Source organism: Dromiciops gliroides, chromosome 5, assembly GCF_019393635.1.
Source record: "Dromiciops gliroides isolate mDroGli1 chromosome 5, mDroGli1.pri, whole genome shotgun sequence".
In the NCBI taxonomy this organism is placed as follows: domain Eukaryota; kingdom Metazoa; phylum Chordata; class Mammalia; order Microbiotheria; family Microbiotheriidae; genus Dromiciops; species Dromiciops gliroides.
The window spans coordinates 223,400,491-223,424,360 of record NC_057865.1 but is presented as its reverse complement, the minus strand read 5'-3'; the positions used below and the strand labels follow the sequence as shown (position 1 = coordinate 223,424,360).

General features: G+C 35.8%; 2 protein-coding genes and 1 pseudogene across 2 annotated transcripts; 1 reads left to right on the top strand and 2 right to left on the bottom strand.

Moving 5' to 3' along the window:
• Positions 1 to 338: 338 nt before the first annotated feature.
• Positions 339 to 1,322, bottom strand: LOC122728488 (olfactory receptor 6C74). The gene has a single exon (XM_043967150.1). The coding sequence runs from the start codon at positions 1,275 to 1,277 to the stop codon at positions 339 to 341; it is 939 nt and encodes a 312-aa protein (XP_043823085.1). The 5' UTR covers positions 1,278 to 1,322.
• Positions 1,323 to 7,587: 6,265 nt separating this feature from the next.
• Positions 7,588 to 8,047, top strand: LOC122729650 (annotated as a pseudogene).
• Positions 8,048 to 22,928: 14,881 nt separating this feature from the next.
• Positions 22,929 to 23,870, bottom strand: LOC122728610 (olfactory receptor 6C74-like). Its single transcript, XM_043967397.1, has one exon. The coding sequence runs from the start codon at positions 23,865 to 23,867 to the stop codon at positions 22,929 to 22,931; it is 939 nt and encodes a 312-aa protein (XP_043823332.1). The 5' UTR covers positions 23,868 to 23,870.

Here is a 23,870-nt window from a genome sequence, read left to right as displayed (position 1 = left end):
TATTGAGATCTATACGAAAAGTAAAATAGCTGTGGTTCAGAGAAAAGATAGGGGGAATATTTAACGTTCACTTTGATCCCATGCAAGGAGACTTCCCAAGGAAATTATATTAGATAAAGATTTGAAGGGAAAAAAGGAATGATGTTGATTAGAAAAAATGGAGGGGATGTCTAGGTATATGGTAGAACAAGACTAGGAATCGATCTCAGAGGATGGTTCAAATAAGTAGATTTAGTTCATTGATCTAGGAATCATAAGCAGGAGATGCTCATCTGAATAAGGAGCTGAAGGTCTCTGTTTCTCACTGAGCTTTTTGGTTTATATCATTCATTGATACCTTATTTGATGGAGAAAACTTCAATCCTTTTGGCCATGTTTTTAAAAGCCTCTTTCACTTGCTTGTTCCTCAGGGTATAAATGAAAGGATTCAACATGGGGGCTACTGAAGTACTGAGCACAGCCACCCCCTTGTTTAGAGCTACTCTTTCCTTCGCAGAAGGTTTGACATACATGAAGATACAGCTACCATAAGAGATGGAGACAACCACCATGTGGGAGGAGCAAGTGGAAAAGGCCTTTTTTCTCTGTTGGGAAGAGGGGATTCTCAGAATTGTCCGGATGATATTCATATAGGAGAGAATCACTAACACAAGCGTGACCAAGAGTGTCAAAATAGCTAATACCAAAGTCAACAGTTCTAGTAACTTTGTATCTGTACAAGAAAGCTGCAGAAGGGGAGAAACATCACAGAAGAAATGATCTATAGTATTAGCAGCACAGAAATCCAGCTGTAGACCCATAATGACTGGTGGAAAAATAACAAGGAACCCAGCCAGCCAGGAAGAGAAGACAAGTATGGTGCAGACTCTGCTACTCATGATGGTTGTGTAGTGTAGGGGTTTGCAGATGGCAACATAGCGGTCATAGGACATGGCAGCCAGAAGGAAAAATTCGGTTGCTCCAAGGAAGATAGTAAAAAATAATTGAGCTGCACAGCTATTGTAAGAAATTGTCTTGTCACCAGTTGTCATGCTGACTAGAAATCTAGGGATACAGACAGATGTAAAAGAGATTTCTAGGAATGAGAAATTCCGGAGAAAGTAATACATGGGAGTTTTCAGATGTGAATCCAGGAGCGTGAGACTGATGATGGTCAAGTTACCAGTGACACTCAACAAATAGGTAAAAAATAGAAGGAAGAAAATCAAGACTTGTAATTCTGGATCATCAGTCAGTCCTAGAAGGATGAAAGTTGTCACTGTTGTATGATTTCTCATAGTTGGTTTCTGTGCAAGTAAAAATTTTAAACGGTCAGAAATGAGGAAAAGAGTATCTAATGGAATAAATAGGGGATTTTTTGTTCCCTCTTCCCTACACACCATCAATAGTCCAAGTTTGGGGAAATGAATCTACATAATTCTATTTTCGTTTTGTTTTGTTTTGTTTTGTTTTGTTTTTTTAGTGAGGCAATTGGGGTTAAGCGACTTGCCCAGGGTCACACAGCTAGTAAGTGTCAAGTGTCTGAGGCCGGATTTGAACTCAGGTACTCCTGACTCCAGGGCTGGTGCTCTATCCTGTGTGCCACCTAGCTGCCCCTTTTTTTCTTTTCTTTTCTTTTCTTTTCTTTTCTTTTCTTTTCTTTTTTTTTTTTTTTACATAATTCTCCATCTTTAATTTTGACAGCAAAATATCTGCTAAACAAGGGATCAGCATACAAATAAATAAGGTCAATATCATGGATAAACATGGCTCTTGAAACTGCTCTATAATTTTTTTCTCTCCTGTTCTTTCAAATCTGGGACCCAAGATACTTCAGTGGCAATCCTTATCATCCTTAAAATCTCATGGTATTAAAAAAAATGTTGCTCTAGTTTATGCCTTCTGCAATTCCCTTGAATATTTAATTTCAGCAATTTCCCACCATCTAGTGGCTCAACGTTTTTCATCTGAGTAGATCTTTCTTTGTTTCTTCTCTTATTTTATTTCCCTTTGTATACTTGCTTCTGGATAAACCAGCCCCCTAGAGCATATGTCTATCTTTAACTCCATCTCATCTATATCTATAAATATGTAATAGTCATTACATATGTATATGTACACATATATAATTATATGTAATTATATTTCTAAGGCAGCTAGACATGAAGTCAAGAAGCCCCAAGTTCAAATCCAGCATCCTATGTGATCCTGGAGTTGACCATCACTTAAGTTTTTTTTTTTAATTAAAAATTTTTTTTTAGTGAGGCAATTGGGGTTAAGGGACTTGCCCAGGGTCACACAGCTAGTAAGTGTTAAGTGTCTGAGGCTGGACCATCCTAGTTACCATCCCAGTTACCATCCCCTAGACTCTTTCCAGCTTATCAATATGGTTCTTAAACTAGGATTCCCAGAACTGAACGCAAAGTCCCAGATTAGGTCTAAAGAGAAAACTGAATCTGTCCTGATGCAGCTCAAGGTGGCATTAGTTTTTGTGACTGCCACATCACACTGCCCACTCATCAGCGCAGGATTCTTGGGTGTTCTTTCTCTATGTTGTTACTACTTTTCAAGTTTGATCTAGAATATTATACTAATGCAAGGGGGTTTCTTTGAAGTCAGACCTTGTCCAAATGCTGCTCCTGGGGTTGTTAGGTTTTCTGTGTCCATAAGGATTTGAAAACATGGCCTTTATTCTCTTCCCTTTCTCAAAGGACAAAAATGACAAGAAAGGATTTGCTTTTGTGGTTGTTGTAGTTGGTTTTTTTCTTCTCCCTATTTGCTGAGCTGTTCTGTATAAGGGAAAAGTAGAATGCCTGCTGACTTTCTATAGATTGTTGTCATCATTAACTGGCACTTATAATGCTGCTTATCTGCCTGATAAACTCGGGAACTAAAGTATACTGTTTACTAAAATCTCTCCTCTTTTTATATATTTACCAATAATCCTTTTAATGATTTTTTTTGGGGGGGGTGAGGCAATTGGGGTTAAATGACTTGCCCAGGGTCACACAGCCAGTAAGTGTTAAGTGTCTGAGGCAAGATTTGAACTCAGGTTCTCCTAACTCCAGGGCCAGTGCTCTATCCACTGTGCCATCTCGCTGCCCCTTAATGATCTTTTGAATAATTTTTTACAGGAATCGAAGTCAGACTCATTAGCTTATCGTTTGCTGATTCTATTGTCTTCCCCTTTGCAAAATTAAGGACATTTGACCTTCTCTTGAGGTATCTCTCTAATTTTCCATGAACTTTCAAACATCACTAATGATGTCTATGTAATCATATATGCCAGTTGTTTCAGAACTTGGATAAAGTGACTAGAAGTCATCAAGGGCAACTAAGTATTCTCTTATGATCACTTTATTTACCTTGGCTATCAACTCCCTCAATAATTTTTGTTCAGTCACTTCCAATGTAATGGTCATTCTCCTTTGCAAAGAGAACAAATAAACTAAGAATGAACCAGTTTAGTCATGTCTCCACTGTCAGTTATCATTATCCCAAGCAAAGGTCTTCTACCCATTTTGATCCTCCTTTTCCCATCTATATAACAAAAAATATATATACATTTTTTGTTTGTTTGTTTAATTTCCTTCATTGGCCTTAGATCCTTCTGAATTCATCATATTGCTCTTTTGATAGAACCATGCCACACTCTTATTCATCTTTTATTACTGGTCTTACTTCAATCTTTTTTTAATTACATTTTATTTCAATTAATAAACATTTATTTTTCTATCTTCCCATACACACTCAAACACACACACACACACATTGGGAGAAAAAGGAAAAACAGACCTTTATAACAAATATGCATAATCAAGAAAAATAAATTCTCCTCTTTGGTCATGTCAAAAATGTATGTCTTATTCTGTATATTTAGATGTCAATTCTCTGTTAAGAAGCAAATAGCACACATCATCAGTTCTCTGGAATAATTGGCCATTATGTTGCTCAGAGTTCTTAATTCTTTCAAAATTGTTCATTTTTCTTTCTTCTACAAATTTCTTTGTAAAATCTAAATTGGTTGGTGAGTTCCCTGTTCATCCAAATCAGCCTTTTCAGACATGTCTTCTTCTTTTTCTCCTCTTCACTGGAATTTTTCCCTCCTTGTTTTCAGTATTTAATTCTTTAGCATCTCCCAGCCCTTCTGGACCAATTTCCCCTGTAGCATTTTAGTCTATGGCATCCTTCCTATTTTCCCTCTGAGCCCACTCAAATCTGCTTTCCCCAAATCTAGGGCAGATGTCATATTCTTTTTTGTTTTGTTTTGTTTTGTTTTTTGCAAGGCAATAAGTGTTAAGTGACTTCCCCAGGGTCATATACAGCTTTGTCCGCTGTGCCAACTAGCTGCCCCTATAAATTCTTTTTTTTTTTTTTCTGGGCAATGAGGGTTAAGTGACTTGCACAGATGTCATATGTTTTAGTTTTCTATAGGGTAAACTTAAGGATGAAGGGGCCATTTTCCACCAAGATTCTTATCATTTCCTCCCCACCAACCACTTCCTTGCTCTTAAGGTGAATCAGATTCAAAATTCCACCTGTACAAGGATAAAATTATGACTTTGGCAAATCAAGAGGTTATTAACTGCTCTATGTAATAGCTGTGTCTGTGGGAAAGTCATTTAACCTCCTTACACCTCAATTTCCCCATCGGCTCTATCTACCTCTTAGGGTTATTTTAAAAATTAAGTAAGATACTATATGTAAACTGTTTTGCAATTCTTAAATATGATATGCAAATGTGCTATTATTATTATTGTCCTTGTTCTTCCTTCCCTTTTATTGAGGGCATTTCTAAAGTACTTCATATTCTAACCATTCTATTGAATTTATTCACATTTAATCATTATTGTGAATTTTTTTAGATAAAAGGGTAAAGTTTCACTATGTAATTCATTTGTTTGGAAGTCACTAGTCAATTATTAGATTCCTATAACTTCTCTGTTCTCATTATATGTTGCTGCTCATATGATTTCTACCTGATTTTCTTATCCCCGGGTGTTTCACTTTTCAACTGACTGGAAAGAGATATTTTTCAGAGACCGCAATTACTTTTTATGCAAAGTGTTTTCATTCTGATGTTTAAAACATGCAAAAAGAAAGCATTGGCAGGTATTTCCCTTAAGTATTAAAAAGCATGCCTTCCTATAATTCCTTCCTATAATCTATGCAATGTCATCTTTAACCATGTGCACAATTCACAAAATTCACACATACACACACACACACACACACACACACACACACACACACACAAGCACAACCTTCGGAGGAGGAGAGAAAAAATGCCTTATTGAACAAAATTGACTCTTTCCAGATCCTACTAAAGATCCATTTTTATTCCCAAACAAAACCCTTCAGTAGTCAGTAGCACCTGTGGCCTTCTCCCAAGTGTCAAGGTTCATGATAACCCCTAATGATATTATTACCACTAAAAAGAAAGGATAAAGGTTCCCAGGTCAGGCAGAATTTTTGAGTCTCATAATAAATAGAAATTCCTTATTTTTTTAAAGATGGGTTCAATTTTAAGTTCCCATCTTTGGAGAAAATACATAGGAATACTGTCTCTGTCTCGGTTTCTTTCTCTGTCTCTCTTATCAACATACACAGAAAGATAATATAACCAACTAATAAGTGGTAAATATACTCACTTTTCTATCAAGGTCAATCCTTAATGTCCTCCTTAGTGTGAGTCACAACAGAGACAGAATGCTTGTTGGTGCTTGATATCACTAAAACTTCTGTGACTTTTAAACTTGCATGTATGCATACCTTCTTTCATGCTATTGTATGGACACTTGTACCAAAAAGCAGGACTCATAAAACTCTATCAGAATCCTTGTCCTATGAAAGGCAAGGGTGATCTCTTGATTCTCTTCCCAAAAGTTTTCTTTCCCCTTCTCTAAAAAAAAAAAAAAAAGCAATAGACAGGATGAAAATGTTTCTCTAAAGAAAATAAAATGTTACAAACTTCATTATGGAATATTCATGACCTCTCTAGAAAATAAGGCAGATTTGTGGGGAGATTTTTCATTTATAATACTGAGTTGATTTATGTAGGACGCTTTCTGTAGGCTCAAAGGAATTAACCGAATGAACAAGAAAGTTTTCTCGGGAGACTTTAGGATATACTAATGATGTATAACACCACTAACCTCTGCCAAGAAAAAAAAAAAGCTTTTAAACATTAAACTTTTTAAGGCATAGTTTTTCCAAATACAGCTCTATGATGGAAGCCCAAAGAGTCTAAAGTGGAAGATTAACCCTTGGGATTTGTTTCCATGCCTAATAATTAGTGATGATTGCTTTAATATGTCATGAAAATCACAAAAAAAATTTCAAAAAGGAAAATCAATCCAGATATTCATCCCTGCCTATCCCAAAGTAAGAAATGGAATCCCTTTGAGAACATAAATAGTAGCTTGTTTTTTTGGTTTTTTTACGGAGCAATGGGAGTTTAGTGACTTGCCCAGGGTCACACAGTTAGTAAGTGTCAAGTGTCTGAGGCCAGATTTGAACTCAGGTACTCCTGAATCCAGGGCCAGTGCTTTATCCACTGTACCACCTAGCCGCCCCTGTAGCTTGCTTTTTATACATAATGTAAGAAGAAGGTTCTCAGGCAATACTGTGCCTATGGGAAAACCAATCAGATTCAATATTTGGGAAACAGGTTCAACAGTTCTTCTGGGAGAAGTCTATATAATTTGGACTACTCAAACTTTGTATAAAAGTGTATTCAGGATCCTCTGATGCTACACATTTATGCCATACAAATATGCTTCAATATAACATATTCTAAATTTATTTGAGGAAGAAATTGCTATTTGACAAGAATTACAGGGAAAAGTAGAAAGCAGTTTGGCAGAAATTAGATTTAGGTCAACATCATATACCATATTCACCAATAAGCTAAAAATTGAAATGTGATCTGATTATTAAAAGTCATACCATTCAAAAATTAAACCAGAACCAGACCAGGAACTTTTCACAGTTATGGGGGGGGGGGGGGGCAAATTCTAACTGAACAAGAGATGGAGGCTATTTCAAAAGATAAAATAGTTAAGATTGCATGAAATGGAAAACCTTTCATATAACATAAATGCAACTAAAATAAAAGGGGAAGCAGTTGGTTGGGGAAAAATACTTCATATCAAATATCTTTGACAAGGGTCTACTATACAAGAATACAATATTTGACAAGGGTCTACTATGCAATACTCTAACCCAGAATATACGGGGGATTTATATACATATATATGTGTGTATATGCAAATGTCATCTCCAATAGATAAAGGGTGCAAGGAGGGGAAGAAACAGTTCCCAATCGACTAATCATTCAACATTTATTAAGCACCTACTATATGTCAGGCACTGTCCTAAGTGTATGGGATACAAAAAAGAGTGAAAACATAATACCACCTCACAAGAAGTTAAGAATTCCAAATCAGGAGCGCAGAGCGGTTTGGTCGTTGATTGGAGCGGGAATGTTCCCGGACTTTAGTTGCTCGGAGCGAGGCGGAGTCAACGGCATCCCGGAGCTGGCTGAAGCGGTGGTATCCCCAGCGAATCCAGCAGAGGAAACATCGACTGTTCGTCGGGTAAGACAAGATGGCCAGTACAAAGCAGACTGCTCGTAAGTCCACTGGTGGGAAAGCTCCCCGCAAACAGCTGGCTACAAAGGCTGCCAGGAAAAACGCCCCCCTCTACTGGCGGGGTCAAGAACCCTCACCATTACCAGCCTGGTACTGTAGCCCCGAGTGAGATTCGCGGTTACCAGAAGTCAACAGTGAGGGAGATCGCTCAGGACTTCAAAACAGACTTGAGGTTCCAGAGTGCAGCTATTGGTGCCCTTCAGGAGGCTAGTGAAGCATATTTGGTGGGTCTCTTTGAAGATACTAACCTGCGTGCCATCTATGCCAAGAGATTCACTATCATGCCCAAAGATATGCAGTTGGCTCGCACGATACGGGGAGAAAGAGCTTAAGTGAAGGCAGTTTTATGGTGTTTTGTAGTAAATTCTGTAAAATACTTTGGTTTTAATTTGTGACCTTTTTTGTAAGAAATTGTTTATAATATATTGCATTTATAATATGTTGTCATTCCATCTTTCACTCGGGATGAATGCGAAAAGTGACTGTTCACAGACCTCAGTGATGTGTGTGAGCACTGTTGCTCAGGAGTGACAAGTTGCTAATATGGAGAAGGGATGGGTGATATTTCTTGCTTCTCATGACGCATGTTTCTGTATGTTAATGACTTGTTGGGTAGGTAAAATCGTAAGGTACTAGAATTGATATAAATGTGTTCAGGGTCCTTTTGCAATAACACTGGTTATGACTTGAAATTTAAAAAAACAAAGAATTCCAAATCAATAAATGAAATATTGGAAGGCATGTGGGAAAAATGAGACATCAATGCACTGTTGGTGGAGTTGTGAACTGACTCAACCATTCTCTAGAGCTATTTGGAACTGTGCCCTTTGACCTAGCAATATTGCAACTAAATATGCATCCAAAAAGAGATTAAAAACAAGAAGGAAAAGGACATATATGTACAAAAATATTTATAGCAGCTTTTTTGTGGTGGCAAAGAATTGGAAACTAAGGGGATGCCTATAAATTCGAGAATGGCTAAACAAATCGTGGCATGTGATTATGATGGAATACTATTATGCTATAAAAAATGATGAGCAGGTTGGTCTCAAAAAACCCTGGAAAGCCTTACATGAGCAGATGCAAAGTGAAATGTACTGTGTATAAAGTAATAGCAATATTGTAAGATGATCAGCTATGAATGACTTAGCTATTCTCAGCAATACAATTATACAAGACAACTCTGAAGGTCTTATGATGAAAAATGCTATCCCTCCCTAGAGAAATAACTGATTGTGTCTGAATACAAATTAAATACAGGGAAATAACTGATCTTGTCTGAATACAAATTAAAGTCTGATTTTTAAATTTTCTTTATTTTTCTTGAATTTTTTTCTACATTTTCTTTCACAACATGACTAAGATGAAAATGTTTTGCATTACTACATGTGCATAACCTATATTGCGGGGAAATGGGGGTTAAGTGACTTGCCCAGGGTCACACAGCTAGTAAGTGTCAAGTGTCTGAGACCGGATTTGAACTCAGGTACTCCTGAATCCAGGGCCAGTGCTTTATCTACTGCACCACTTAGCCGCCCCCTCAGAACATTATCTTTGATGTAAAGTATAAATAAAATATGTTTTGGATTAAAAAATTAAAATATGGGACATTATTTATATTCATAATTAACCTTCATTTTTGAATTTCTTACATCTGAGTGGTATCTATCCATTCTCATTGATAATAAGAGTTATGAACCCATCTTAAAAACTGCTCTCATATCCTGGAGAGGAATTTTTTTTCACAGACATACTTGCAAAAGTAATGAAACCAAAAACAAAATAATAAAGCAAAAAAAAAATAAATCTAAAGGTAAATTTGTTTGGCCTTTTATTTTCAACCACCCAGGTAGTATAGATATTGGAAATGAGGAAGACTGATAACATGTGAAGAAGCCATGTGAAGGAATGAAATTCATTTTTGTACAAAAGATAGTACCAAAAGTTACCTTTGTCCTGCTGCTTTTGTAAAAACCTGTGTTCTGGGCTTTATTTTTTCCTAACATTTAATTTTTGTCTTATATTTTCTCAATTACATGTTAACAAAATTGTTAAGCATTTGTTTTATTTTTAAATATTGTGTTACAAATTCCCTCCCTCCCTTTCTTTCCCCCTCCATGAGAAGGCAAGCAATTTGATATAGATTATACATACGCAGTCATGTAAAATATTTCCATATGACCCTTGTTAGAAAGAAATGCAAATCAAAAATCCAAGCATAATAAAGGAAGTTTAGAAAACAGTATTCTTCAATCTGAATTCAGACTCCATCAGTTTCTTCTCTGGAGATGGATAAGATTTTTCATTATAAGTTCTTTGGAAGAATGGCTAAATAATTCACAACTGATCATTGCATAGTATTGCTATTGCATTTTTCAACATACTCCTGGTTCTGCTAAGTTCACTTTGCATCAGTTCACATAAGTCTTTCCAGGTTTTTTAAGCATCCTGCTAATCATTTCTTATAGCACCATAGTATTCCATCACAATCATATATCACAACTTGTTCACTCATTCTCCAATTGATTGCCATCCCCTCAATATAGAATTCTTTGCCACCACAAAAAGATCCACTATAAATATTTTTGTACATTCTTTTATTTTAATTTCTTTGCATTGAAGACCTAGTAGTGGTATTGTTAGGTCAAAAGCAAAAGATAAGCACAGTTTTACAACTTTTGGGGCATAGTTCCAAATTTCTCTCCGGAATAGCTATATCCATTCACAACTCTTCCAGAAGTGCATTAGCATCCTAATTTTTCCACATTCCCTCCAACATTTTTCATTTTCCTTTTCTATTGTAGCAAATCTGATAAATATGAGGTGGTACCTCAAAGTTGTTTTAATTTGAATTTCGCTAACCAATTGTGATTTAGAGCATTTTTTCATATGATTATAGGTAGCATTGATTTCTTCTAAAACTGCCTATTCATACACTTCAAACATTTATCAATTGGGGGATGACTCATATTTTTTTATAAATTTGGATCCGTTTCCTACATATTTGAGAAATGATGCATTTATCAAAGAAACTTGCTGTGATTAACTTTTTTTCCAGCTTCGTACTTCCCTTCTAATCTTGGCTAAATTGGTTTTATTTGTGCAAAGCCTTTTTAATATAATGTAATAAAAATTATGCATTTTAGATACAATAATCCACCATATCTCTTGTTTGGTCTTGGTTTATACATAAATCTGACAGGCAAAATAGTTCATGTTCCTTCAATTGGCTGATATCACCTTTTATGTCTAAATCATGTACTTGTTTTTGACTTTATCTCAATATGTGGTGTGTGATGTTGGTTTATATCAAGTTTCTGCATACTACTTTCCAGTTTTTCCAGAAATTTTTGTCAAATAGTAATTTCTTCTCCCCAAATCTTGAATCTTTGGGTTTGTCAAACACTAAGTTACTATGGTCATGTATTACTTTGTAGTGTGTACTTAATCTATTCCACTGATTCACCTATCTATTTCTTTACCAGTAGCAGAATATTCTGATGATGACTGCTTTGTAATATAATTTGAGATCTGGTACTGCTAATGTACTTTTATTCACATTTTTTTCACTAATTCCCTCAATATTTTTGAACTTTTGTTCTTGCAGATAAATTTTTTTTGTTCTATAAAAATAATTTTTGGCAATGTGACTGGTATGGCACTGAAAAAGTAAATGAATTTAGGTAGAACTGCCATTTTTATTATATTGGCTTAGCCTACCCATGAGCAATTGAAATTTCTCTAATTATTTAGATCAGTCTTAATTTGTGTGAAAAGTATTTTATATTTAAGTTCATATAGTTCTTGAATTTGTCTTGGCAGGTAGACTCCCAAGTAATTTATATTGTCTGCAATTGTTTTAAATAGAATTTCTCTTTCCATTTCTTCTTGCTGGACTTTTGTTGGTAATATATAGAAATACTGATGATTTCTGTTGGTTTATTTTATATCCTGCAACTTTTCTAAAGTTGTTAATTATTTTAGTTAGTTTTAGTTGACTTTTTAGGATTCTCTAAGCATAGCATCATCTCATCTGCAAAGTGAGTTTTATTTCTTATTACCTAATTTAATACACTTGATTTCTTTTTTCTTGTCTTATTGCTTAGCTAGCATTTCTAGAACACTACTGAATAATAGTAATGATAATAGACATCCTTGCTACATCCCTGATCTTATTGGAAACTTCAAGCTTCTCCTCATTACAGATAATATCTGATGATGGTTTTAGAAAGATACTGCTTATCATTTTATAGAAAGTTCTATTTATTCCTATGTGTGTTCTAAAAAGGAATGAGTATTGTATTTTTCTCAAAAGCTTTTTCTGTTTATAGTGAGAAAATCATAAAATTCTGTTGAATTTGTTATTGATATGGACACTTATGCTAATTGTTTTCCTAATATTGAATAATCTCTGCATTCCTGATATAAATCTCACCTGGTCATAGTGTATGGCTTTTGTGATATATTGCTGTAATTTCCTTGTTATAATTTTATTCAAAAATTTTGCATCAATATTCATTAAGGAAATTGTTTATAGGTTTGATTTTTTTCTGTTTTTGCTCTTCCCGGTTTAGGTATCAGCACCATATTTGTGTAGTAGAAGGAATATGGTAGGACTCCTCCTTTGCCTATTTTTCTAAATATTTAATATAATATTGAAATTAACTGTTTTCTAACTGTTTGGCAGAATTCACTTCAGAATTCATCTGGTACTGGGATTCTTTCTTAGGGAGTTCCTGTTGCTTTCATCAGAGTTTCTTCCCCTTTTGGTTCCTGGTACCTGAGGCATCAGCAGTGGGTTTAAAGCCAACGATGCCCACATGACATGAGGATACTCTTTCTAGAAGTCATCAGTAGTCATATACAGATACATCTGGAACCAAGAATTAGCTGAGTCTAATTCACATCTTATTTTGGGGCAAATCACTTAACATTTCTGAGCCTCAGTTTTTTCATTTGTTAAATGAAAATGTTGGACTACATGGCTTCTGAGGCCTCTTCCAGATCTAGATGGACTATTTTATAATCCTATAAAATTGAAGTAATTTATTTGAAGTAGCATCTAAAAAGGAGAAAAGTGTCTGGGTTTGAGAGCTGGGCTAAGGGTTGACTAGTGAGGAAACTGAGGCAATTGAATGAACCACATCTGACTCCATCTTGTGACAAATTTCTGGAGCTCACTCAGTTCCTTTTCTATTCAATTATAGGTCTAGTTCAATTTCAATATTGTGAGAAAACTTTATTCAATTATGGGAATTGAATAACAACTGAAATTATTAGAATTGTGGGAACAGAAAATGAAATTAAGGAAAAAAACCTTATTACATTGTTTGAATTTAGCCTTGTGTGGCTGGAAAGCTAGACCACTTCTACCTGCTACTTAGAAACACTTACCTAAGAGCCTAGAAATACATGGAATTTTCTAACAATTATACTTCTCAAACAATCTATATGTCTTATCTGAAAAGCAACTCCATATTAGTTAATCGGTTATTGTTTCCATATTCTTTTGATTGAATACAGTCACTTGGAGAAAATAAGACACTTCTTTTTCTGATTTCAGGGAACTGTACCTGTTTGCTCTCTTTCTCTTAACTTGGAAAGTCCCTAAACTTTCCTCCAATTAGAATCAAAAGGCCTAATTTTGTATCCTGGTTAATTGTTTTCTTTTAATTAATTGATCTTATTTGATTAATTGTTTTTAATACATAAAAATCTTTCTCCCTCTGTTTTTGGGGTCCAGTGCCAAAGTTGAAGGGGCTTGGTCCCAGTTTGTCAAGAAATTGGCATGCATTGCTTAATAAATTGATGTCTTTGGAAAGTCAAACCTTTGTTTCCTCAGTCATTTCATCTGTCACCCACCACACAAAAACCTGAGGTAATATGAAAGTAGTACAGAGGAAATTAGCCCACAGCCTGGTTACTTTTATAAAAACCAAACTACAGTGTACCTTCACTGAAATTTTGTCATATGTATTGAAAAGCTATTGTTTTGGGAGCTGTGCATTGGAATTATGCTAATAAAGTGACTAAAATGTCTGTAGGTAGTCTCTGACTCAGAGATTCCACCAGTGTGCATATATTCCTTGGAGATCAATGACAAAAATAAAGGTGACATATACAACAAAATATCTGTAGCTATCCTTTTTGTAGGTGTTAATAACTGGAAATGAAGTAAATGCCCATTGATTGGGAAATAGCTGATCAAGTTTTGATAAACAAATATCAAGGAATATTACTCTGCTCAAAGAAATGAGTTTGATGAATACAGAGGAGCATGGGAAAATATGTGAATGAATAAAAAGGGAAGTAAACAGAAATAGAAAACAATATACACAATCACAATGGGAATGGAAATGGAAAGGATGGCAGTACAATAATTGAAACAAAATGCTGAGAAATTAAAATGACCAAGTTTGATCACAAAGTAAATATATGACAAGTAAATTGATCCCATTTCTTTTTTGTTTTGTTTTGTTTCTGTTTAATTTTTTTTATTTTAATTGATCCAATTTATTTGTAGGTATGGAAAATTCCATGTAATATCAGATACTGATATGTTGGTTGACCTTGCTGTTCTATTTTTCCCTTCCCTTTAGTCCTTTTAAATTTAATTTTTAATTTGTGGAATAAAACAAGAATTTCCATAACATAGAATAATAAAAAGATGATAGTAATGAAATTGCAAATCTACTATGCACAACTTTCATATATGCAACAAAACTATCATGTAAATTTCTTTTTTCCTTCCTCCCCAACCCTGCCTTAGAGATGGCTACCATTAGACACAAATATTTATGTGTGTGTATATATATACACACGTGTGTGTACATGTGCGTATATATACACACACATACATATATACATACAATATTATTCTATACATATTCCTATTTATTAGTTCGTTCTTTGGATGCAGAGAGTGTCTTTTTTCATATTTACTTTATAGTTAATTTGGGCTATAATAGATAATATAGCTTATTTGCTCAGTCATTCTTTTAAAAATATTTAATAACTCCTTTACTTTTGTTTTTAATTTAAAGTAAAATGTCATATGGTGTATTTTTAAAGTTTTTAACATTTGTTTTCATAAGATTTCTAGCTCCAAATTTTTCTCCCTCTCTCTCTTCTTTCCCTCCCCTCTCTCCAAGACAGCAAGCAATCTGATATAGGTTATTTATGTACAATCACATGAAACATATTTCTTTTTGTGTGTGTGTGTGTGGGTTTTTTTGTGTTGTTTTTTTTTTTTTTGCGGGGCAATGGGGATTAAGTGACTTGCCCAGGGTCACACAGTTAGTAAGTATCAAGTGTCTGAGGCCGGATTTGAACTCAGGTACTCCTGAATCCAGGGCCGGTGCTTTATCCACTGCGCCACCTAGCTGCCCCCCCCAAAACATATTTCTCCATTAGTCATGTTGTGAAAGAAGAATCAGAACAAAAAGGAAAAGCCACAAAAAAGAAAAAACAAGGAGAAACTGCATTGTTCAATCTGCATCCAGATTCCACAGTTCTTTTTTCTGGATGTAGAGAGCATTTTCCATCATGAGTCCTTTGGAATTATCTTGGATCATTGTATTGCTGAGAAGAGTCAAGTCTATCACAGTTGATCATCACACAATGTTGTTATCACTGTACAATGTTCTCCTGGTTCTGCTGATTTCACTAAGCATCAATTCATATAAGTCTTTCCAGGTTTTTCTGAAATCTGTCTGCTTATCATTTCTTACAACACATTAATATTCCATTGCATTCATATGCCACAACTTGTTTAACCATTCCCCATTTGATGGTCAGCTTCTCAATTTCCAATTCTTTGCCACCACAAAAAGAGCAGCTATAAATATTTTTGTACATGTGGGTCCTTTTCCCTTTCAAAGTCATTCTTAAAACAATATTACAGGGGACATCTAGGTGGAACAGTGGATAAAGCACTTGGCCCTAGATTCACAGGACCTGAGTTCAAATCTAGCCTCACACACTTGACAATAGCTGTGTAACCCTGGGCAAGTCACTTAACCTTCATTGCCTCACAAAAAAACAAAGACCAACAAACCCCCCCCCCCAATATTGCTGTCACTGTATACAATGTTCTCTTGGTTCTGCTCATTTTGCTCTTCATTATTTTGTCTTTGTTACAAAGAATAGAGGAGGGAAAGACTCTAGATGGAAATATAGGTTATGTGAAAATGAAAGAAACCAACAAAGACTTATTTTTAAGTGTTTATTTTAGTGTAAAAGATCAGTTATCTGTAACTTCTATTATTTAAAAAAGTGTTCTTTACCATAGTCCTTGGACAAAGACAATTAAAAAAAGTTTGTCCTCTATCAAACTTCAGTGACTAATGCCAGGCTAGCAGATTAGGAAGTCTTTCTCCTTTTTATAGTACACACTAACCTTCTTCTAAGGCCTGTGAATGACTTACTGTGGACCTATCATGACTATTTTTTTTTCCTTTCTTGTGTACTACAAGTATCAATGAAAAAAAAACATGCAGAAGCTTGCTTGCCTCATATAATCTTCCCTTCTCTAAAGGAGAACTGATATGTCTCCCCCTTGGCTCTTAAGTATATTGAAATAAAACCTTATGTTGATTTGTTCTCTAAATTGTAATTAGTAGATTTTCTTTCTACCAGAGGACAATATGTCAGTTAGTCAATAAACATTTACTAAACATATACTCTGTGCAAGGCACTATGTTACCTGCTAAGAATATAAAAGAAGACAAAATACAGTCCCTGCCCTCAAGGAGCTCATAGTCTAATGGGGGAAGACAATATCCCAAAAGAAGAAAAAGGGGGAGGGGAGACATGGTCAAGTCAGAAGGGCAGCCAGGTGAAAAATTGTGAGATGACTGTTCCAGATGCCCTCCTTAAATGGAAGATCTGGGAGGAGCTCTCCACTGTCCACCTTCTATGCTTTCCAATCACAGAAAGGAAGGGGCCCCAAGGGCAGTGGGTTTTGGCAAGGTATGTGTTTCAGGGTGGATGCGATCTTACAAGATGATGACATACCCATGAAGTTTAAGAGTTCAGTTGGATGGGAAATGGAATATAATATGTGTGGTTGGGGTTTTTTATGTTTCTATATTTGTTAATATATGCTTATGAGTCTTTTAAGCATCTTTTTAGTGGTGGAGGAGAAAAAATAGCTATCAGTTATAGGATTATAAGTGATAGATATTTTGTTTATTGAGCATCTCTTTAGAAGGGACTTATTTTTAATCCCTTTTGGGGAGACACCAGATATTTTTTACTAATTGGATTGTTCAAGAATTTTTTTTTTGCTGGATGTCCCTTCTTCACATTCCTGTTCATAAATCAGCTACATGACTTATGAACAACTCACTACCATATAGCCCTGTCATTAGGACAGGGTGGGTAAGAGGTACTCCAGTTGATCTAATCACTCTGGAGAGCAATTTGGAACTATGCCCAAAGAGCTATAAAACCATGTTCCAAATTGCTCTTCAAAGTGGTTAGATCAGGTGGGGCACCTCTGACCCACTCTGTCCTAATAACAGGTATTCAGTTGTTCATAAGTCATGTACCTGATTTATGAACAGGGGTGTGAAGAAGGGACAAATCTGATGAAACTGGAAGATGAGAATAAGGAACATAAGGATGAGGAGGAAGAGGAGGAGGAGAAAGCTCAGAATGCTGTTGTACACTGAGTCTTCTCATCCCTTCCCTGCTTCTCAAAGTTTTTTCCTCCTGTTTGGGAAGTAGAGTGGAATGGAAGGGGTGGGGTTGTTCTTTTATGATGCAAAGTCTTTTTTCTATTTGTAGATCAACCTGAACCAAAGGTTTCCTTTCCTGCCAGCAGAACATTTTTTCCTTCCCTCATTTCTGTCAGAGAATGATAGCAACACTTATGGTAGCAACAGGATTCTTGCACTCTAAAAACTCACATTCTCAGTTGACAGATTCGTTTTAATCCCCATTTTCATTTCATTCAGGAAACATAGATGGAGAAGATGAGATATAAAAGAAAAAAAACGCTTTGAAAGAAGAAGCAGCAACTTTATTATAGAGTGGGAGGTTCTAGTGAAAAGGAACCTGAGGGATGGCTTAGAGCTAAAAATAGAAAAAAAAAAGTTGTATGAAGTAATGTTAAAATAATCAGAATGAAAGGACTTGAATAAAGACATGTAGATCTGGGAAGAGGTTTTTCCACTGGTCTTTTCATTCATCATTTCTTCCACAAAGATAAATCATTTCTTTTTTGGTGATGTTCAGGGAACTAACTGTTTGGACCATTCTTGCAGGATTTTTTCATTTTGTGGCTCTTCTTCTACCCTTGAAAGACTCTTTGACTGACCTAGGATATTTACCCCTCCCACTCCTATACCCAGACATTGGGTGCCAGGTACAATCTTGAAGAAGCCTGATTGCTAATTAGAAGGATTAGGTTCGCCATTTCATGCTTATTGGTTCATTAACAAACCCCACCCCTGAATCCTTGGGATGATGCTAATTCTGGGGGTTGGGGAGGGGAGTATAGCTGGAAAATCTAGGTTTTCCCCCAAAGGAAGAAGTCAATATTCCTTGTACAAATAAGGGAGAGGTAACACAGGTAGGAAGGTTAAACATGGAAGAATCATACATACATTAAAATAACTAATACAATGAACAGAATTTGATAACTTATAAAGTGAGAGTACAAGTATGATCACAATAGAAAGCAGTTTTATGAGACTACTCATAAGCAATTTCATATTTCACCTCAGCAGTGCACTGTCCAAACAGTCTTGGTACTTGACTTCTAGTAGCATTCACTAATCTTAGGACAATTCTGCTATAGGTGGCAATTCCTCTCCTTTTCCTCTTTTCTCAACCTCATACATTCTAGCTTTTAATCTCATCATTCAACTGAAACTGCTCTCTCCAAAGTTACCAATGTTTTCTTTTGTCTGTTCTCATCCTTCTTGATCTCTCTGTAACACTTAAAACTCTGATCACTTTATCCTCCTGTATACTGTTTCCTTTATGGATTTTTTGTGACTATTTTCTCACTCAGTTCTCCTCCTATCTGTCTGACTCCTTTTCAATTTCCTCTGATGGTTCTTTATAATCTTATCCACTAATTTAGGGTGATTTCATGGTTTAGTCATCTTTTCTCTATATAGTCTTTCATTTGGTGATCTCTTCAGCCCACATTGGTTCAATTGTCATCTCTATGGAGATAATTCTCAGATCTATCTATCTATCTATCTATCTATCTATCTATCTATCTATCTATCTATCTATCTTTAATGTATCACCTGAACTTCAGTCACACATCACCAATTGTCTCTTGGACATTTTGAACTGCCTGTCCTGTGAACATCTCAATCTCAACATGTCCAAAACAGAATTTATTTTCTTTCCATCCAAACATGAAAGTTCCTAATACAGTTGAGGGAATCATCATCCTTCTAGTAACCCAGGTTTGCAATCTTGGTGTCACTATTAACTCTTTGCACCTGTTCATCCTATACATGAAATTAGTCACTAAACCTTGTAAATTTCTTTCTCCCCAACATGTTTTTCATACATCTCCATTTTTCCACTCATAAAGTCACTAATCTAGTCATCACTTCTGAGAATTTGCATTACCAGTCTATTGTTCTCTTTTGTTTCTTTGATCAGGTTTGCCATTGCTGATTCATGTTTTTTATTATGTTTGTTATTTTTGCTGTGCAGGTCATAAATTCTTCTCTCATAATTCTCATTTCTCTTTTGAAGGTCTCAGGAACAATGTTCTCCTTACATTCCCCAGGGTCTTCTGTCTCACCAAGTTTTGGATCATTATTCTTTGTTTTGCAATATTTATCCATAGATGTCTGAATTCATTTTCTATATCTGAAGACCATAATTCCAACTTTTATTAATGTTTTCCCTTTTGATTTATCTGCTTGTGTTCAATGTTTTTGAGATCTTTTACATGAGATCTTTGGTAATTCCATCCTTTTTTTTTTTAACCCTGATTTTCCCCTATTCACTTTCTCATTCTGTCCTCTCTGATAGTGGTTTCCTTGGGGCATGGATTTCAAAGCATCTCAGGCTCCTCCCACACTGGACAATTCACCAGACTACATCTCTGTCTCAAGTGACTTTTAGATCATTGAAATTGGCCTTAGCTGGATGCTGTGCTCTTTCCTTCAGGCTTTGCATAGTGCTGTACAGCTATCCTCACCCAAAGATAGACATACACCATATGTTGTCCTGGTATCCTATTACACTTCTTCTCCTTAGTACTCACCAATATTATATGTTTTCTTAAGTCATCCTTATTATTCATTGAAGCATAAGAAGCTTTTGTGTCTTAATATAAGTCCATTCCATACTTAAGTATTTATGGATTGTCTCTGGAGGAAACACCAATGTAATACAATCTCTACAGGTCACAGAAATATCCTCGCTCAACATCTATGCTAGGAATCAAGACTTAATTTTTAGTGTAAGTTATTTATTTACATTTCAGAAATTGGCAAACACTAAAAATCAAGGCTTGATTTATTGTTTATTGTCTAGATTTAAGAAAGTGATTTTGGTGGGGTAGAAGGAGAGCCAGTTTTGACTGAGGATTTAATTGACTTCTAGGATAACACAGGTAGTAAATGTCTGAGGCAAGTGTTCCACCTTCAACCTAAGCTTTGAGTTCAGCCCTCTAGCTATTATGGCCACACTACAGATAGGTAATGGCCCCAGCTGGAGGAACTGGAGCAATTTCTGGGATAAGAGTATGAACAACTATTAAAATGGCCCTGATAATTGCCACCCTGATCTAAGCATCTAAATTCAATTTTCTTGAGTATTGGTTGATAATGTTAGTGCTAAACAATAAATCCATTTGGATATTTTATAGTTTTTTTATTTTAGTATTACCTTATATTTCTATCTTCAACTATACTGAAAGCATCATAAGGGAAAGGACCTTGTATTTTGTTTCCTTAATAGTATGCTAACTGAACATATGGATTGAGTTCAATACAAGTTGAATGTGACCTGGTGATGTACCCTAAGGATCTCCGGGGCCTTGCCATTGACCCCACTGCTATACCCCTGTGTTAAGGTTAAAATTCTAGCTATATTGTCTAAAATATCTAATGAGTGGTTGCCAATAAATTATAAGCTTTAGGAAGAGTTAGACTTTTAAGCATTTATTAAGGAGAATAAGAATTTGGTAAAGAGAGAAGGAAAGGCCTACATTCTTCTATTAAAGGGAGAGCACATATCTAGCTCCACTCTCTGCCAGAGTCCACAGGAAAGAGCCCAAGTCAAAGCGCCAGGCTCCCCCTCTTCCTCCCACAAGCAAATGTCATTTCCTGAAGTCAAAGAAAAGACACATGGTCTTGAACTCAAAGACCTTCACTTCATGGGCGGAGCTCTTCTATAGTAAGTCTCCAGCAGGTGGCGTCATTCCAATCATTACACCTGGGATAACTGGACCTTTCCATCTGCCCTGTAACTGAACTCTCATATATTTATTGTCTCTCCATGGTAAAGGGGAGTCCTTGAAAGCAGCAGTTGTCTCACTTTTTCTGTTTATCTCCTGTGGCAGAGTTGAAAAAAAAAAAAAACCCTTGCAATTCTTGATGCTATTGCAAATGCTTGCTAAGATGCTTGCTCTCTATAATTTTGTGCTCCTGTTTTATTACGTGTATTTTACTTAGAATTCTGTCAATGAAAATACTATTCTTCCTCATTCTGAGGAATGTAATAGTAATAACTTTAAGATATACAGGGTGTCCCAAAACTCTTAGAACAGTTTTAAGCTATGAGCACTTTGGAACACCCTATATTTAAATGCATATACACATTTATTACAGAACTAAATTAATAAATAAATCCTCTCTCCTTAGTATATTAATATGTAGGATAAACTATCCCCCTCTTTATCCAACTATAACTTATTAGATAAAGCATCTGTGTGTCTAGATGCCCTCATCTTACCTTACCTCATAAATAAGACCCTTCGTATGCACTTTGTTAGCTAGCCTTGAGTAAATCAATGAATATTATACTACTATACTCTCATTCCACTCATCGTTACATGTTCAAAGATTCTGAAAAGTCAATATGGAAGTGGAGGTAATAGATAACACCTTCCTCTACTAATTGCCATCCCAGAATCCCCTAGAAAAATTAGAACACCATACAGGTTAGATATGAGACTCTTACTGTTCAAAAAGGGCAATGTGGGAAGTTATTTTAGAATTACCACACCCTACAATCTGGGAACTGCCCCAATCCTAATGTAGATTTGAAGGCCTATGGAGACCCACACCTTTCTCCCACCAGCTGTAAAAAAGAAATCTTTTAATAAGCCTACTTTGGAGTCATAAGTTTTCTCATCCCTCCCTAGTGAAGATGCCAGGATTTCCACAGAATCACTCATTCAGAAAGCCAGGTGAAGCAATCGAAATGGGTGGGGCCAACTCATCGAGTCTCCACATTTAAGTTTCTTGAACCCAGTGGATTCTCAAATAAACTTTCACACATTTGTTCATTAATTGATTAAACTTTGACCTCTTACTTTCCACTCATTTTTACAATTCCAGTTAGCTCAAGAAATATCCCAAGTTAAATGGAATAGCCACTCTTCTTTTAGAGATGAAGAAAACTAAGGGGTAATTAGTTCCAAAGCAAAAGAAAGAGCTGGTTTGATGGCAAACATCTACCTTTCCATGGTTTCCATTACACTACTATACATGCATCTTTTACTCACTGCCAGAAGCCTAATCAATTGCAAATGTTGGAGAAACACTTCCTCTGGATTTATACTTTGCTGTTCTATTAAGATATTAAGTTATTTTGTGATGCTTTATTTTTGTTGTCTTATCTAGGCAAACAGCAACATTGATATTTTATTCACAGACTATTCACTTTTAGATGTTGCAGGAAGAATGGAAGTGTACAGAACAACTATGTGATATAAGTGAATAAAGAGAATAAAAGCACTTCATATATCATAAAAGGCCATCATTCCACATGTATTGCATTCAATGAACTAAATATTATTTTAATTATTAAGCAATGATCGATTTCGGCAAACTGATATACTAAATAGATAAAAAAGAAGCATCTCTGTCTGGAGTTCCATTTCATTCAGAAATCCAGAGGAGGAAATGAGATTTGAGAAAGTCTCTGAGAGAAGGAGACAAAGGAACAGGTTGGGAAAGAGTAGAGATAAAAATGGGAAAAGTTAAATTAGAGGAACAAAGATATATTATTAAACCTAGAAAAAGAAAATGACCCATGAAGGCAAAGCAAGGCATATTACTTATATTCCTTATGTAGATCAACCACATTCTATTTGTTTGAAAAGGCAACTGTTCTCTGGATTGCATCCTTGAAGGCTTGCTTTACTTGCTGGTTCCTTAGCGTATAAATAAAGGGGTTTAATAGAGGTGCAACTGAAGTATTGAGTAAGGATATCCCCTTGGCTAAAGATATTCTCTCCTTAGCTGAGGGTTTAATGTACATGAAAATGCAGCTGCCATAAGAGAGGGAGAGGACAATCATGTGAGAGGAACAAGTAGAAAAAGCCTTTTTTCTCTGACTAGCAGATGGAATTCTCAGAATGGTCACAGCAATGAAGGTGTAAGATAGAATCACTAATGCCAGAGTAACCAAAAGTGTCACTAAAGCTAAAATGAAACTGAGGAGTTCAAGGAACTGTGTGTCTGTACAGGAGAGCTGCAACATGGGACCAGTGTCACAGTAGAAGTGGTCAATGGCATTGGAGGCACAGAAATCCAGTTGGAGACCTACAATGAGGCCTGGGAAGATGATCAGGAATCCAGACAGCCAAGAGCTAAGAACAAGCTGTGTGCAGACCCTGCTGCTCATGATGGTTGTGTAATGCAGGGGCTTGCAAATGGCAACATAGCGATCATAGGACATGGCAGCCAGAAGGTAAAATTCAGATGCCCCAAGAAGGAAAGCAAAGAACAACTGCACTACACAGCAATTATAGGTAATGGTTTTGTCCCCACTTGCAATACTAACCAGGAATTTAGGAATGCAGACAGATGTGTAGGAAATTTCTAGGAGGGAAAAATTCCGAAGGAAGAAGTACATGGGAGTCTTGAGATGGGAATCCAGCAAGGTGAGGAGGATGATAGTCAGGTTGCCAGCAACACTTAATATGTAGGTGATGAATAGAAAGAGAAAAAGTACAATCTTCCATTTTGGATCATCTGTCAGTCCTAGGAGAATAAACACTGTCACTGTTGTATGATTTCCCATTAT